Here is a 15,448-nt window from a genome sequence, read left to right as displayed (position 1 = left end):
GGCCGTGATTAGGAAGAGTGCACGGATCACTACCAGCTGGGTCCTGCCGCTGCTGGGGTGGTCACACACTCCCAACCCTGCCTCGCCTTCCCGTCTGTGGGGGAGCCACCGAAGGCTCCTTCTCTCACTGGCCTTCAGGTGCCATGGCCAAAGTGAAAATTCCCCTGCTCTGAGCTCTCCTCAGCCCCCCATGCGGTGTCCCACTTAGCTTTCTGCTTCATAGCAACATTTCAGAGTGTTCCTGTGTAAAGTTTTACATCCCGCACCCTGTGCTCCTAGGGTTTCTATCTTGCCCTCCTTCCGCAATGCTGAGATTCCCAAACTTGACTTGAACCAAGGGGACTCACTTGCCGCTTGCTGTACAAAAGGGGAGACAGAGGAGCTCATTTTGGGGGAACGCTGTGGCGGTCTTACTTCTTTGCCTTCAAGGTCCTTAGACCTAGAGCTCTCTGATGTCTACTGTTCCAGCCTGGACACAGACACCCTTGGGTCTCTTCCCCCTGACCTTGACAGCTTTGTCCCCTCTCTAGGTTCCTGCTATTCCAAAGCCCAACACCTGGGGGTTTCTCTCTTTGCCCCCCTTGGCCCCCTGGCAGGACAGAGGTGGATTCCACCCTTTGAAGAAGTGGGTGTCCTGTCCCGCTGAGTGGTCTTCCCTCCCCACTGATCATCCCACTGTGGTCGCCTTCACCCCCTGCCTTCTCACTGGACAGATGGGAGCCCACGGCTGTTCCCATGTGGCTGCCGGGGGGCAGGTGCCAAAAGTCTGACTGTGTAAGTGACAAGGAACAGGCTGAAATCCCACAACCGCATCAGCTACTTTTAAAGTGAGAGCTCCTTCTAGAAGGACGTCTTTCCTGAGTGGGGGTTGAGAGGAAGGCTCTGCTATGGCAAAGGGCTGCAGGTCACTTCCCGAAATAGATTCCCGCCTGGCACACGCAGACACAGTTTGCCCCCAGCCTGCCTTGCGGGAGACTGGCAGGGTATGCGATTTGGATCTGAATCAGTGGCTGTAAACACACAGCTGTGCCTTTCTGCCTCAGAGGAGTTTGATTTTCACTTGACTGCTCGGCGCACTGGGGTCTGGAGAAGGCAAAAGAGGGCCTGGGTGGTGGGGAGGGAGGGCTGGCGAGAGGAGGTGGGAGAAGCTTTGCAGAGCACGTGCCCCATGCGTGGGGAGGCTGAGTCACGGCTGGGTTTTCTCTCCGAGGGGACACTCTGTGGGGGAGGGGTTTTGGGCTGCTTTGGGCTGACAGGTGGAACCATCAGCTGCAACAGCTGGGGGTTCCTCCTTCCGAGCGGGTGGCAGGGTGTAGGGCTCAGTTTCTCCAAACTGACAATGTCTGACTCTTTTTGGTGAATAAAAATCTTACTTCCCCGGAGTCTCAGAAGACCCGAGCCCATCTCCTGCCACAGGGAGTCACCTCTAGCCCTTTTCCTTTTCTGCACCCCGGCAGCCAAGCTGATTCGGTTGTTGTCTTACAGTTTCTAATGGACTTTGATATTTGCATGTCAAGCTACAATACTGTAATAATAAATACGCTTTCTGAAGCTTTACTTGGAGGCAGGACGGAGAGAGGGGTGGAGGAGGCTTAATGACCACTGCCTATAACCAGTATAGCCTGGACTCTCAGAACCTCCTTTTGGTCACCTCTAAGAGAGGACAGAGAGCAGCAGGATGACGCTGAGGTCCCCGGATGCCCACACTGCCTTCTTTCCCATGCTCCACAGTGCATGGGGTGATGTCGCAGCACCCACATGGGAGCACACCCCCTGCCCGGCTGACCTCACCCCCCACCTCCCGCACACACCCAGCTGGGCATCCTTCCAGAAGGGCAGGGACTCCAGAGCTGGCAGGGGTGACCCGCATGTGTTGCCCACCCTATTTCTGGTGACCCCTCCCTTCCTGCTCTCCAGGGGTCACACTGTGTGAGTGAGCCCTGGGGACTGGAGCAGGCCTATGACTTAGATAGCTGGTGGCACCCTTAGTTCTGCTAGTGCCTTATCCTCACATCCTTGTCCAGGGCTTTTAAGTCCAGATCCAACTCCATGCTCTCCATGGTTTCTGTCCCGGTCTCCAAGGCTCGCAGCCACTTTCCAAGCAGGAAGGTGACTCTTTGCTCATTCTGAGAGATGATGAGCACAATTCAGGAATCCTAGCCTAGGAAGAAGCACAGACCTGTGGGCACTCCCAGCTGGAGCAGGCTGTAGAGATTATTTAGTCCAAGCTATTGTACGTAGGAGGAAACCAGGGCTCAGAGAGGGCTGACCACTTCCCTGAGGCTGCACAGCTAGCATGCTGAAGCTAGGAGCAGGGGCCGCTGCATGGGGGCTGCTGACGAGTTCCACCCGGTCCCGGAAGTCCTCACTGCTCAAGAGGGGCAGGTTTTTACGCTTTCCTTCCCAAATGCCACTATGCAAGTCCCCCTCCACGTCTTGGCGGGCTGGGGTTTCACTACAGCTGGGCCTCGGGGCACTGGCGTGGGAGAGGCGAGCGCAACAGTCTGACCCAGTGGTCCCAAAGGGGCCCAAGGACTGTTTGCAATCCAAACCAACCCCATGTAATGATTTTTAACCAGTAGTCCTTTGCTGGAGGCCCAAAAGGGTTTTTTTTTTTTTTTTTTTTTTGTTTGTTTGTTTGTTTTTACTAAGGTCGAAGCCCTTCGAGGGGCTCTGCTGAATCTAGGTACTTGAGAACTCATTCCACCAGAGTGGGAGGCTGTTTCCCATGATACACTGCGGAGGCATTGGGTGGGGGGAACAGCCTCCTGGGGAGGGAGCTGACCCCCGCTCTGTTCCTGGAGCACCCTGGTTGTCTGCCGGCTGCCTCGCCTGCCAGGAGCCTCAGCCTTCCACTTCCTGATCGGGCCTGGAGCTGGGTGGGGGTTCTTCCTGCAGAGCTGCCTGTGAAGGAGCGGAGGTGGGCTGCTGACTTTTCCCCTCTCATTAGCTTTTCTTTTGGCCAGGGAGGGAGGAAAGGCAGAGGGAGGGAGAGGAGGGGGAGGGCGGGTGACAGCTGGCTCCCAGGGCTTCCGGGTCTCTGACTTTCCTGCCGCATTCCTTGGCAGGCAGGCGGGAGGGAAACGCCTGTTTGGAGATGCCAGTCTCCCTCAGCTGCGGGGCCTGTGGCTTCAACTCCAAGGAGCACCTTGACAAAGCTCCACGGCCCTGTTGTCTCAGGCGGGTGGACCCCTGGTCCTCAACTCCTCTCTCCTCTGTGGCCTCCAGTGCTTGCTCGGGCACCTGCAACCCCATTTCCCAGCTTTGGAGCCTGAGGCTACAGCCGAGGGAGCTGCGGCTTAGGTGAAAGCCATTTCCCCTGCCTCGAGTGCATCACCCCCCCTGTGGCCTCTTCCATGGGACAGTACGAAAGAAGAGGACCTTCTCTAGCTTCCCCTCCCCAGGCTGGAGTGCTCGCCAGGTGGCTTCGACCACCACCCAGAGAGGGACAATCAGATTGCTGCTGCTGAGCCTTTGGCGGAAGGCTTCACACCCTCCTCCTATGCATCCCAGGGCCTGTGTGTCAGAGTCAGCCTAGCGGTAGGGCCTGAGGGGATGAGCGAGCCTAAGAGAGAGCAAAGGGACAGCGGGACTTTCGGCTCTGGCCACCCTCCCACCCTCCATGTCGTCTGTCAACAGCAAAACCAGGAGGACGGCGGAGAATGGCAGGAGGCCGGGCACTGGCATCTCTCTCCACAGAGAAGCCCCTGCTCCACCAGTCGGCAACACCGGGGCTCCCGCCAAGGACTGTGAGGAGGAGAGGGAAGGTGATGGAGAGACGGCCCACGATGATGCCAGATGCTTCCTGCTGCATATTTTACAGCCGTTGTGAAAGGGAGCTTCCCAGTACGTAGGACTAGGGGAGACAGGCTCTGAATCCGTGTGTGGGCCGCCCCCTTGTGAGGCGGCCATGTGTTATAGTTCTCCAGCTGGGGCTCCTTGGATCAGACCCACCATGTACAGCGGTGTGGGTCATTCACTACACAAGGGCAGCTGAAGGTCGAGTAGGGGCTGAACTCCAGCCTGCGCTGTGCTTGTCCAGCTGGGCATCTGTGGGGCTTGGGCCTATCAGAGGAGTCTGTTTTGAATAAAGGTATAACATGGGCTAGTTGCACCATGCCATAGACTTTCAGCTATGTTTGGTCTTGAACCTGGGTCTTTCCCGTCAAATAAGCAGAGCTTCGTGAAGCCTCTGTGGCTCCAGTGAACCCAACTACGTGATGCTTGGCACAGCATATCCCCAGACACTGGCTTTGTATATTCAAGTTCTGGGTGACTCCGAGTGAATTTCCATTGGAAGGAGAAGCTCCCACAGCACTGCCTCTATTGGGGATTGCAAGGTATCTGCACCCAAACTAGTATGGCCCCAGCAGCTTCCATGAACCACTTTAAACTACTCCCCAGGATCTCCTGTAAAAGGGGCCGTGTCTGGCCTTTAACAGATAATCCCTCCACGTCATAATACATCTTAAGACTTGGAAGGAACAATCTGCTTTCTCCAAAGCTTCTTTTACCAAGAAAAGAAAGGAAATTGACCATGGGAGACTATCTGACTGAACTATCCAACCACCTGGATTAACGTTGCTTGCCACCAATTAGTCCTAAATGGCAGGTGGCCTCATATCCTTGGTCCATGAACTGCCTACCTTCACTCTTTCATGTTTCATATTAATCCCATGACACGGAGGGCCTTTTTATACATATTTCCCAGCACCGTGAGAATGCTATTGAACTATCTTTCAACGAGTTTTATAGTTTGCAGTATACAGCAGATGACATATTCATATAGACCTTCTTTTAGAGAAATCTAGCATTTTATGTATATTATATCCAGAAAAATGGCTATCAGATTGCAAGGCATATTGGTTGGTTGGTTAATTCCATTTGATTGGAACACTGGGCTGTTCAGACCAAGTTCTTGGGTTCCAGCCCCATGTACTCTGAGGGTTGCCACTATTCTACAGCCATAGGCCATTTCCTCCAACACAGCCATATCTTGTGGGTGTGTGGTGTTGTCGCAGGAGTACAGGGAACACGGATGCATCCATGCAAATCCATTTCCGCCACTGGAACCAAGAGATTGGAATGCACCACCCATTAGAGTCTTCATGAAAGGGAATCTAGAAACTTTTTGTTTGAAGTTTGGCCCTCCTATTATATAGATGCGAAAAATCTCAGGAGCTTGGAAGATTTTTTTTCTCCTTCAGCCAGCCTTGAAAACATCCCTGCACACTTGAGACGCTGGGAAGATGTCTGGTGCTTTCTCATTCCACATGCTTTGTTAACAGACTTTGGAGGACCACTGACCCAACACTACTTCTGGGTTGAAGAGGCATCATTAAAAGCTCTTCACAGAGTTTCACTGAGATCATTCAGGCCTTTCCTGATACCCACGTCTCATAAAAAGCAGCCTGGAGATGTTTGAACATCTTGTCTGGGTACCAGCCTTCCTCTCTCCCACCCTCGGCCTACAAGGTCAACCTGAAGGGCTTCCAGGGGGCTCTGAGAGTTCTGTTGCCCTGCGTTTGCATCCAGTGGTCCAGCTTGCCTCACGGTATACTCTGGGTTCTTCAACAAAGTTCTTAAACATCGTCTACACACAGCATGCAGTCGTCAAAACCAATAGGGAGGGACAGGTTCCCACCACTCTCCGCAGGGCCTCAGGGGTGGAGAAGCTCCAGAAGGCTTTGTCTCTGGCAGCCTGTGGCAGCTTGTTAGTGTGTGAAGCCACATAGCCGTGGCAAAGCAGCCGCAAAGACACACGGGGGACCAGTAGGCCTTGCATTCTGCAAGTTCCGATTTCTCATGAGGAAAGCCCATAGAGAAGACCAAAGAAGGGATGAGCACCCATATTTTAATTGCCACCTACTACACTTATTGTGATGATCACATCTAGAAAATTCAAAATAATGTTTAAATTCCGTTAAAATGCATCTGGCTGTGACAGGTAGTTGACGAGGTTGCTTTCAGCCCAGAATTCTTACAATTTATGTTAAAAAGATGAAATAAAGATACTAATCACACGATAGTTAGGTTTACAAGGACTCTCCTCCTCAACAGAGAAAGGGGAGTGGGGGAAAGGGCAAATCAGCATCAGTGGGTTTCTGTCCTTTGGGAAGGGAAGTGTGGCCAGTTCCACGCATGGCCTTCCTGTTCCCTGGCTGCCATTTTGGTTCCCACTGGCTTGATGTTAACAGTGCAGGCTGGGCCCCGTGAACTCAGCAGCTCATTCTGATGAGCGAGTGAATGCGTGAGAACGAGTCCTTCCTGTACAGTAAGCTCTACACTCGAATCTTGGAGAGAATGGCATGAAAAGGAGAGATGGGTCTGTGCTGTTCTACAGACCACAGTACAGAACCTCCACTATGCACCATGGGGAAGACTTACTCGTTCAGCACTGTCGCCTGTTACCATGGGGTTTCCTATATGCCACTCTTGCACTCTATAACCCTCGAATCTCGATGTGCATGGGAAATAGGCCACTTCCCTACAAGAAGAGTGAACCTGTAGCCCACCTGTACTCCCTCTATCAGAATCAGGACAAGGCCTTGCCCCTGGGAGCACAGGCAGGGACTTGTTTTTTCCTCCACCCCTCGGTGGCTACTGCCCTCCTCTCCCTGTTACGCTACGCGGATGAGGCTGACAGGGGCTGTAAGGGATGTCGGAACTCATGCAGAGGCCACTAATACACACGCCAGCTAGACTGCATCGCCAGAACCCATGCAGCACGGCCACCTTCTGCACACGCAAAAGCCGCCACACAGCAACATTAGCTCGCGACCTGCACCTGCGTGATTGCCAGAGTTCATTCACAGAGGGAAATTTGGAATTTTTTTTTTTTTTCAGGTGAGCTATGGCTCTGAGCCAATTTAGTTCATGGTACAGTTCGATGGCCTTCTCCCTGGGCTGCTGCAGAAGATGCACAGGCCGAGCGGCCCCAAGGGCAGCACGGTCCCTCCTCCCCAAAGCCCTGAGCGGAATATCGAATGCAAGGCCCGAGGCAGGGCGGTTGTGTGTGCACCTTCTGCAGAGGGAGCCGCTTGGTCTCTTGCAAACCCATCCCTAGAAGAGAAGCTGCAGACGCTCGCAAAAGAAAAGGGGTGTACTGAGTGGGGAAAGCGCTGGACTCCCTCCCGCCTCGAAGGAAACGACGATGACGACAACAACAATAACAACCGAAGAAACAAAAAAAAAAAAAAAAAAAAAACCCAGAAGAAACGTTGAGGGAAGAAAACCAGCTGAACTTACCACACTGCGAGTGAACTTTTCTAAGGAGGTTCTACGACCTTGCTCACTTTCTGGCTTTAGGGGAAGAAAAAAAAAAAAAAAGGTAGGGAGAAAAATACAGAAAAAAAAAATCTTCAGCTTACACGTGGTTTCCAAATAGCAGCAGCGGCAGCTAATGAGCAAAAACAACAGCAAAACAGGGCGAAAAAATGGGAAAAGAGAAGCGGCCAGCGCTGTAGGTGAGTCAGTGGGAGAGACAGAAAACAAGCCTGCCGGAAATGGTGCTGCCTCTTGGAGCAGTTAGGAGAGAGGGGTGTTTGCTTCTCTAGGGGCCATCTGTCGCGCTGCAGGGCTCGCAGTGGGAGCGCCTGTGCCTTTGCACGGGGCCACGGTCAGCAGTTTGGAGCGGCCTGCTCCACTGGCTGTGCTCATGGGCAGGAGCCCCTGGTGTGTGTCCTTTAACCTGCAGGCAGACATCTAGGGCCCCAAGTGGGGACCCAGAACAGACTAGCTCTGAGGGCCGGGTGGTCTGTCAGGGATGCTGATGAGACATCAGGAAGTGGCCATGGGCAAGGTGAGGTCGTCAATTGCATCTACAGTCTGGGTTGGGATTCTGGGATTTTCCCACCCAGATGCAGCCAGAGAGTTTGCTAACTTTGGTGACTGCCTAGTGGCCCCCTGTTGACTTTCATTCTGTGTTCTTAGAGCAAGGAGTGTCTACGCATGCCCTTTTATTCGGCAAAGGGCCTTGGGCCTCAGAAGGAGTGTTTTGGACAGAAAATGCTCTCTCGGTACGCAGGCAGGTGACCCCTTCTAAGTTTTACACAGGGCAGGCTACAGGAGGCTCAAGGACTGCTGTGGAGAACTCTTAGCTAAGGAGCCCGTGACATGGACCAGAAGAGACAAAGCCCGTGAATGCTCCCCCAAGCCTAGTCACTCACTACCACAGAAGGAGAGGAGGCCTTGGTGGGCACCTGACCCTCTCCCTAAGTTTCTAGCTTTTCTGAGAGGTTTTGGGAGAGAATTACATCCCAAATCTTTGCTAGTTTATCCCAGAGCCCTGTTCCAGGGTCCTGATCCCGAGGCTGGGAAATCTGGAGAGTACAATCACTCACATGGACACACACACACACACACACACACACACACAGCAAATAATGGAAACTGGAGAGCTGCACAAGCAGCTGGGTGTCTGTGGGTCTCCAGTGTGCTGAAAGCAGAGGGGCAGGCAAAGGGCAGCTGTCTGTCTGTGTGGACAAGGTCAGAGGGCTTCTTTGGCAGTCATGCCCCCGTCCCCTCAGCTGGCTGCCGGAAGACAGGATGTTGCAGAAGGAAAACACAACACACACACACACACACACACACACACACACACACACACAGACACCCCACCCCACGGTAGAGCCAGGCTGGTCTTTCTCCTTACACAAGGAGCCGAAGGGTACCATACCAAGTCTCGGCTCTGGGGACAGCAGGACTCAGCTTCAATCGGTGGGCGGCCCGAGGTGGCACACACTTGGCTTGGGTCAGGCTGCTCCTGAGCCCTGCAGCTAGCACGGTGTGCCTACCACTCCTGACCTCTGGCTACTGGGCTGGTGTTTACAGAGGGTCGCCGTCAGCCTGACTCACTTGGGTTCCTGCCTTGCATGAGCCCTCCGAGCTACCCTGGAAAATCATCACGGGTGCTTAATTGTCCCGGAGGAGTCCTAAAAACCCAGCTCACCTGCCCCTTGAGAACCTGGTTTGCCAGAGTGACTAACCTTATCTTTGACATCATTAGGACAGAGGGTGAACTAGGGATGAAGGCTCAGGAGGCTGTGGCTCCAGACTCCATCACGAGATGGAAAAGCAGAAAAAGCGAGGCCCGTCCACGTCCCCTCTCGTAGCTGGAGCTTGTGACTCTCACGTACCTTCATGATCTGGACATTTATGTCACATGGAAAGCCCATCTCTGAAATCAAGGCACTCTAGGCCTATCTGAAAATGCTGAGTTACAAATCCAGTCCACACCTGGAGACTCTCAGGGAGAAATGGGAAAAAAAAGTAGGTTTTGTCACTGTTTTTGGCAACAACTGACCCCTGGATATTGAAAGGGTGTTGGCATCGGTAAGAGCTTTTCTGCCGAAGAACATCCTATAATCTGGGGGCTGGGAGGGTAATTCTAGTGAGTTTCATGCGTAATGTTTCACAGGAAAGCCGTGGGTTCCTCCCTCACGTGACCTCCTCCGGGATCGGGAGGACTTGCAGGCACAGGAGTATCAGCTCCACTCCCTGAGCCCGGGGTGTGCTCTCCCCTTGAGTTCAAAGCCACAAGGAGACTGAGTGGCTCCTGGCTTCTCCTGGGTATGTAGACGGGCTCGGAGGGGCCGGACTGCTAGAGCCTCAGAATTTCTCCAGACTGTGATCAGTTCAGGGTCTGGAGCCACGAGAAAGGGGAAAGTTTGCTTCGACCATCTCCCATGAGGTCTGGGCTGGAGATACCAGAAGTATCCACAACCTTTCTTGAAAAAAATGGGCATCTGATGTTCCCCTCCATCAGAGCCCCCTCTACCTACATCCTCCTGTAAGGGAGCTGGCAAGAGGCCAGGCTTTCCATTTTCCATCACAGTAGTGACATTTGATGGACAGGGTGCAGGCAACCAATAAAGCTGGGTTTCTGACAACCTGGGCTTTCCAGAAGTCCTTTTTCCCTTCTCAGACTATCAGGGATTTTCTCAGGGCTATCTAACAGCAGGATAGCAGGATATAAATGCTCTTCTAGACTCTGGAGTTAAATGGTACTGACCAGATACGCAGACAGGATCCTGGCACATGAGGTCGACAGTACACAGAAAGAAGGGCCGCGTGGCTGGGGGGAACGCGGCCTGACAGACAGTGTGGCGGTGGACAACCACATGCTTAGGGACTGGGGCTGGCTGGCTGGGAGGGGAGAAGAGGGGTGCACATAGCTAGCGTGGCACGAAAGTGTGGATTTGAGTGCAAGGAGAGCCACACTTAACCACACGTGGGTCTCAGAGCACAGGGGGCAAAGTGCAGAGGGTTCGCAGGGATACTGGAATCCTGGGCCATCATCTCTCCTGCCTCCCCTTTCCCAGACCCCATGCCCCTCCCTGCTCTCCCTTCCCTCCTTCCCCAAATCCAGCTGAGTTCCTCCTGCTTCAGTTGCCCCTCGCCACTGACGTGCCGAGGGTCCCCGGGCACCCCCCGCCCCCAACTCCAGACGTCAAGGTCTGCAGGGAACATGACTTGATTCCAAGGGGAGGAGGAATAAGAAGCTGGGGTGCACCTACTTTATGGCTAAAAGAAAAGGCAAACGCTGTGGGGTCGGGGAGGGAGGGGAAAGGGGTATCAGGGAGGGAATGATCCCAGGAATGACTTCCGGGACCAGACTGGGAACTGGAGGAGGGGCTCGGCACGTGTAAGATTTTCTACCCAGATGTTCTGCCCCGATCCTTGCCTCATCTTCATCCCTGAGTTGGTCAGGGAGATAAAATCTGTGGTGAGGGGGTTGGATTTTGTAGTGAGGGTCTCTTTCTGGTTTCCTAAGGGACTCGTTGGGGTCACTGCTAGCCCTGAATCCTTGTGCCAAGCCACTGTGGACTCAGTATTTGGTTATGCTCCCTGCTGTGGGCAGAACACTTGCAGACCAAGGTAATGGGAACATGGAGACAGGAAGCCACACTGTGGACCTTGGCGGTGGCTGGGGGGGGGGTGCGGTGCTGGGGTGGTGACAGTTCTGTCTTCCCTTAGAGAGGGAGCAGATAGAGAAGGGAAAGAAGAAAAGAGAAAATAAATAAAACCCAAGGGATGATAATCTCATTTCACGCCAGCAGCAAGCAGCAGGCAAGGGTCAACAGTGCTAAGAAAGGCGGGCCTGCCCTTCCCAATGATACCTTCTTCTTGGCCAGCAGCAAGTCCTGGTAGGCATTTGACCGGAGGAAGCGGGCATAGCTGTCACTCTTCATCAACTTGTAGATGTGTTCCTGGGAGGGGGAAGAAGTGGGAAGACGCAAGAAAGAACTATCAGCCACAACCCAACTGGCTAAGGGGAATCACAACCCAACTGGCCACTGGTTTGGGAAAGAAACACACAGGCATTCTTCCGTGTATCTAGAAACACTTGCAATGTTTGTTTTGTTTTGCCCCACCCAGAAACACCAAACAAAATGTATTTTCTCTCTTAGCATGAAACATCCTCAAGGGTCACGTCCCAAAGTCTTTGTAATTGGGCCTTGGTGCCATGTTGAGATGCAATATTGCTTAATGATTAAAACCATAGGCACAGCAATGAGAAGGACCGAGTACTGATACACCCAGCCACTTGGATGAATCTCAAGGGAATTATGATGAGCGAAATCTCAAGGGAATCCCCAGAAGGTTACATACTGTACAATTCCATTTATATAACGTTCTTGAAATGACAAATTATAGAAACAGACAACAGATGAGTGCTTGCCAGGGGTTAAGGACGGGAGGGGGATGGGAGGGGAGGTTAGTGTTGTATGGAAACCGATTTGACAATAAATTATAAAAAAAATTAAAATTAAATTAAAAAAACATAAAAAAAGACAAAATGAAAGATTCTGCAGTGATGAAATGCCTCTCTGTCCTACACACGTGATGGAGCTGTACAGAACTAAACACACACACACACACACACACACACAGATGCACATGCGTACAAGTAAAATTGGGAAATCTGATACTCAGTGGATGTAGCAATGTCAATATCATGGTTATGAAATCATACTATAGTTTTGCAGATGTTACCATTACGGGAAGCTGGATAAATGGTACATCTCTGTATTATGTCTTATGACTGCATGTGAATCTAGCAGTATCTCAAAATAAAAAGCTTAATTAAAAGGGCCCCTGGGTGGCTCAGTCAGTTAAGCGTCTGACTTCGGCTCACGTCATGATCTCACAGTTCGTGGGTTGGAGCCCCACGACGGGTTCTGTGCTGACAGCTCAGGGCCTGGAGCCTGCTTCGGATTCTGTGTCTCCCTCCCTCTCTGTCCCTCTCCCACTCACACTCTATCTATCTCTCAAAAATAAATAAACATTAAGAAAATGAAGAAAAGGCTTAATTAAAAAAAAACATAGGCAATGATGCAATTAGGTCAGTTGGACATGTTAGGGTCACCATCCCATCCTGAAAGGGTGCCCTTGGCAACCATTTACGGAGCACGTGAGCAAGTGCAGCGGGCCTAGGGCTTCTATCCAGGAGGGGCAGATGCTGTGGCGTAGTATTCTCTCTTCTCCTGGGCTCCTCGAGGCATTTGCATTCTGGTCTTGGTGATGAATTTCACCCTTGACTTCCAGCTAATCCCTATAGTTTGTGGGCCCTTCCTAATAGATCTGTCCTCAACAAGGGCAGGAAAAGCCTGGTTCCTTAAAAGAGGGAGTTTGTTGATTGAAAAAGCGTTACTTATCAGTTGTGATGGAAAGTGCCTCAGCAGGAGAGCCTGGCTGTCGCAAGAAAGGACCTATTAAGAGGGACAGCGGGCTTTAACTAGGGATGGTGGGATTGCCGGCAGAGGCTGGCTTGGCAGAGGACGCATCTTCCCTTATGTTCACTCACTGTTCATCCCGTGAAGCTGGACAAGGACCCCAGCACTTGAGGGAATGAAAAGCTGGTCAGTGAGGAGACAGTGCTCAGTTGAGAGGCTGGATTGGTCATTAGGGACCTCTTCCTTGGGTACTTGCCCTCCAGGGGAGGGTAGAGGAAGAGAGGTCTCCCCTTAGCTGGGGTGGGGGGAGCACATTGTAGAGATACCTGGCTAGGCTTCTATTGCACCCCAGAGGAACCTTTGACAACGGCAAGGGTTTGCTGGGAGCCTCTCCCTTCCCACTTCAAAAGAAAGTGAAAGTAGAAAGCAACAAACTCCTTGGCCGCATATGGATCCTTTTCCATCTCATCTTCAGTTCAGGCACCTGCTTCATTCCTCCTGGAATGCCCCCACGTTTACAACAGCAGGGTGCAACCCAGCTGATGGGATGGCCCACTGCAAGGAGCCAAGCAAAACTCAACATTGGCTTGGATTTGAACCGACTTTGATAACCCAGACGTGTGGTGTTTAATACACTTAGTGAGAACATTCTTCACTGCTTGCAAATTTCAGACAAAAATCCAGTCCGCTCTAGTTTAAATTCCTTGAAGGTGGGAACAATATGTGTTTATCTCTTATTATATGGGTTCCGTGTTAGTGGAATCTACATTGTTTCCAGGGTCACTGAAGTGCTTGTCTGAGTTTAACACCGAGCAAGTTTGCAGGCTCCATATGTATTGTGGTTTATGGTCACGTCAGTTTGTGCCCTCTGCATGGAAGGGGAGCGGGGCTCACACTCAGTTCAAAGGAATCCCATGTGTGAACATCTTGGGTCATCTCTAATGGCCTCAGAGCTGAGGCCAAAGCACTGCTTTGGTCTTTGTTTTCATATGTAGTCTCTTTAAATTGTTCTAACGTTTAAATCTTAGGTACAAATGTGAATCCAGAGTAAAAATGACTCACTGTCTCCTTCTTGTCTCAGGCATCGCTTCTGTCCGGCTGACAGAGCCAGGTGGCTCCTGAGTCATCAGGAGAGACCTGTCACTCATGCCTGGGCCCTCTCCAAACCCCTCTCCAAGGTAACAGGTCCTTGCTTCTTATTCTGACTTCTCAGAGGAATATAAATCCCAGGTATATCTCACAAAACAGTCCCCACCCCCACCCCCCCTTCACTGCCCCAAGAGAGGTAAGGAAATCTCTCCTAGTCTGGCCCTTCTGGCTTTGGCAACACAGTTCTCCCCCGATCCAGCTAATTCCGCCAACCTCACTGTGGGATGGAAAAGCCTGGTCCATTAAAAGAAGGAACCTGTCAATTAAAAAAGAGCAGGATAAAGCGGATTCTCCAACATTTAGTCACAGAAATATTCAGCAAGTGTTTAATGAGAACCTACTAGGTGTAGGCACTCTGTCAGGCACTGAGGTTACAGCCTGCACAAGACAGATGAGGCCCCTGCTGTCGTGAAGCTTCGATTCTATTAGGTAAGATTGATGCGCGAAGGGGATAGACTACTCCCCCCAAAGCAGTCTCAGGTCCAGCCACTAGTGAATTTTGCTTGCCTTCTTGCGGTGGGGCCCACTCCCATAAGTCACCTTTGTAGATCTGGGGGTGTATTTGAGCTACAAGCTACGAAGAAGAAGCATAAGCACAGGGTGCTGTGAATGTTGCGTATGGGATGGGTGGCCTACCCTGCCAGAGAGAGGGAAGCATCATCTAAACAACCACAGATCCTCATCAAGGTAGGAAGATGTGAGTGGACAGAGAGAAAAGTATCTCCCAGTTCCGAGGGGATGGAGGGTTGGTGAATCTGGTCTTTCCGATGCAGAGATGGTCAACCAGAGCAAGAAGGGGCAAGCAGGATGGAGTGGCCGACCGGGATGGTCTACTCTCCAGGGGCTCCATGTGGGTCAGAGGAGAAGTGTGGACACTGCTCTCATCTTCTCCATGTCACATGCCAACTTCAGAGCCAGAGCCAAGCTGGGGATGGTATGGGGAGAGGTAGAGAGTGAGGACATGACCTGTTGGGGGTGGGTTCAATAAGGCGGTCTTAATCTGTCAACGCCATCGCTAGCCCTTGGCCATCAGTAGGACAGTCTCAAATTACCCTGTGAGGGAACAACCACCAAAGTAACAACAGCAGATGCAAGGCACAGGTCTGAGAGAGACAATCTGATGATGTGTGCAGATCTCCCGTGTCCCCGGCAGGGCCCATGGAGGCTTCAGGCCTGGGCCTCTATTTCCCACAGTCCAGAGATCCATGACTCTCCCCCACACTCCTCTGCTCCCCCAAGCCAAGAAATGGTGCCTTTGATGTGCCCAGTTTATGGAACTCTGTTCCTTCCTCCTTGCCAGCTTTGTTGAAGAAGCACAAAGACAGTAAACAGGGGGTGGGTGAAAGGAGAGCTGAGGTTTTTCTGGGAATGAGAATTAAGATAGGACTCAGGGTCTTTGGCCAGTTCCCAAATGCAATGAGTTTATCACTGCCAGGGACAGCAAGTGTACAAAGCTCTTGGCAGTGACCTCTCCTGATTTATGGGAGGTTCTGGTTTGTTTCCCCTGCTTTGCAGACAACCAGTCTTAAGGGAAACGTATATCCAGAATCTGCAAAGAGCAAGGGAGCTACTGGCAGAACCAGGGAGCCCCCACTGACAGAATTCCTCAGGGGCTAGAGAAA

At 52.0% G+C, this 15,448-nt stretch overlaps 1 protein-coding gene across 15 annotated transcripts in view; it reads right to left on the bottom strand.

Annotated features, from left to right (window-relative positions):
• Positions 1-15,448, bottom strand: part of RGS6 (regulator of G protein signaling 6) — a 606,508-nt gene that overhangs the window by 27,002 nt on the left and 564,058 nt on the right. For 14 of the 15 annotated variants that reach the window (XM_058739537.1, XM_058739533.1, XM_058739538.1 and 11 more), the window contains 2 exons: positions 11,121-11,210; positions 7,249-7,302 (listed from right to left, as the gene is read on the bottom strand). In XM_058739537.1, coding sequence (XP_058595520.1) covers positions 7,249-7,302; positions 11,121-11,210 — 144 coding nt within the window. The remainder of the gene's footprint in view (positions 1-7,248; positions 7,303-11,120; positions 11,211-15,448) is intronic. The other variant, XM_058739546.1, reaches the window with a different exon arrangement.

Source organism: Neofelis nebulosa, chromosome 7, assembly GCF_028018385.1.
Source record: "Neofelis nebulosa isolate mNeoNeb1 chromosome 7, mNeoNeb1.pri, whole genome shotgun sequence".
NCBI classification, from domain to species: Eukaryota; Metazoa; Chordata; class Mammalia; order Carnivora; family Felidae; genus Neofelis; species Neofelis nebulosa.
Note: the sequence above shows the minus strand (reverse complement) of the source record. Positions and strands in the feature narration are given on the sequence as shown.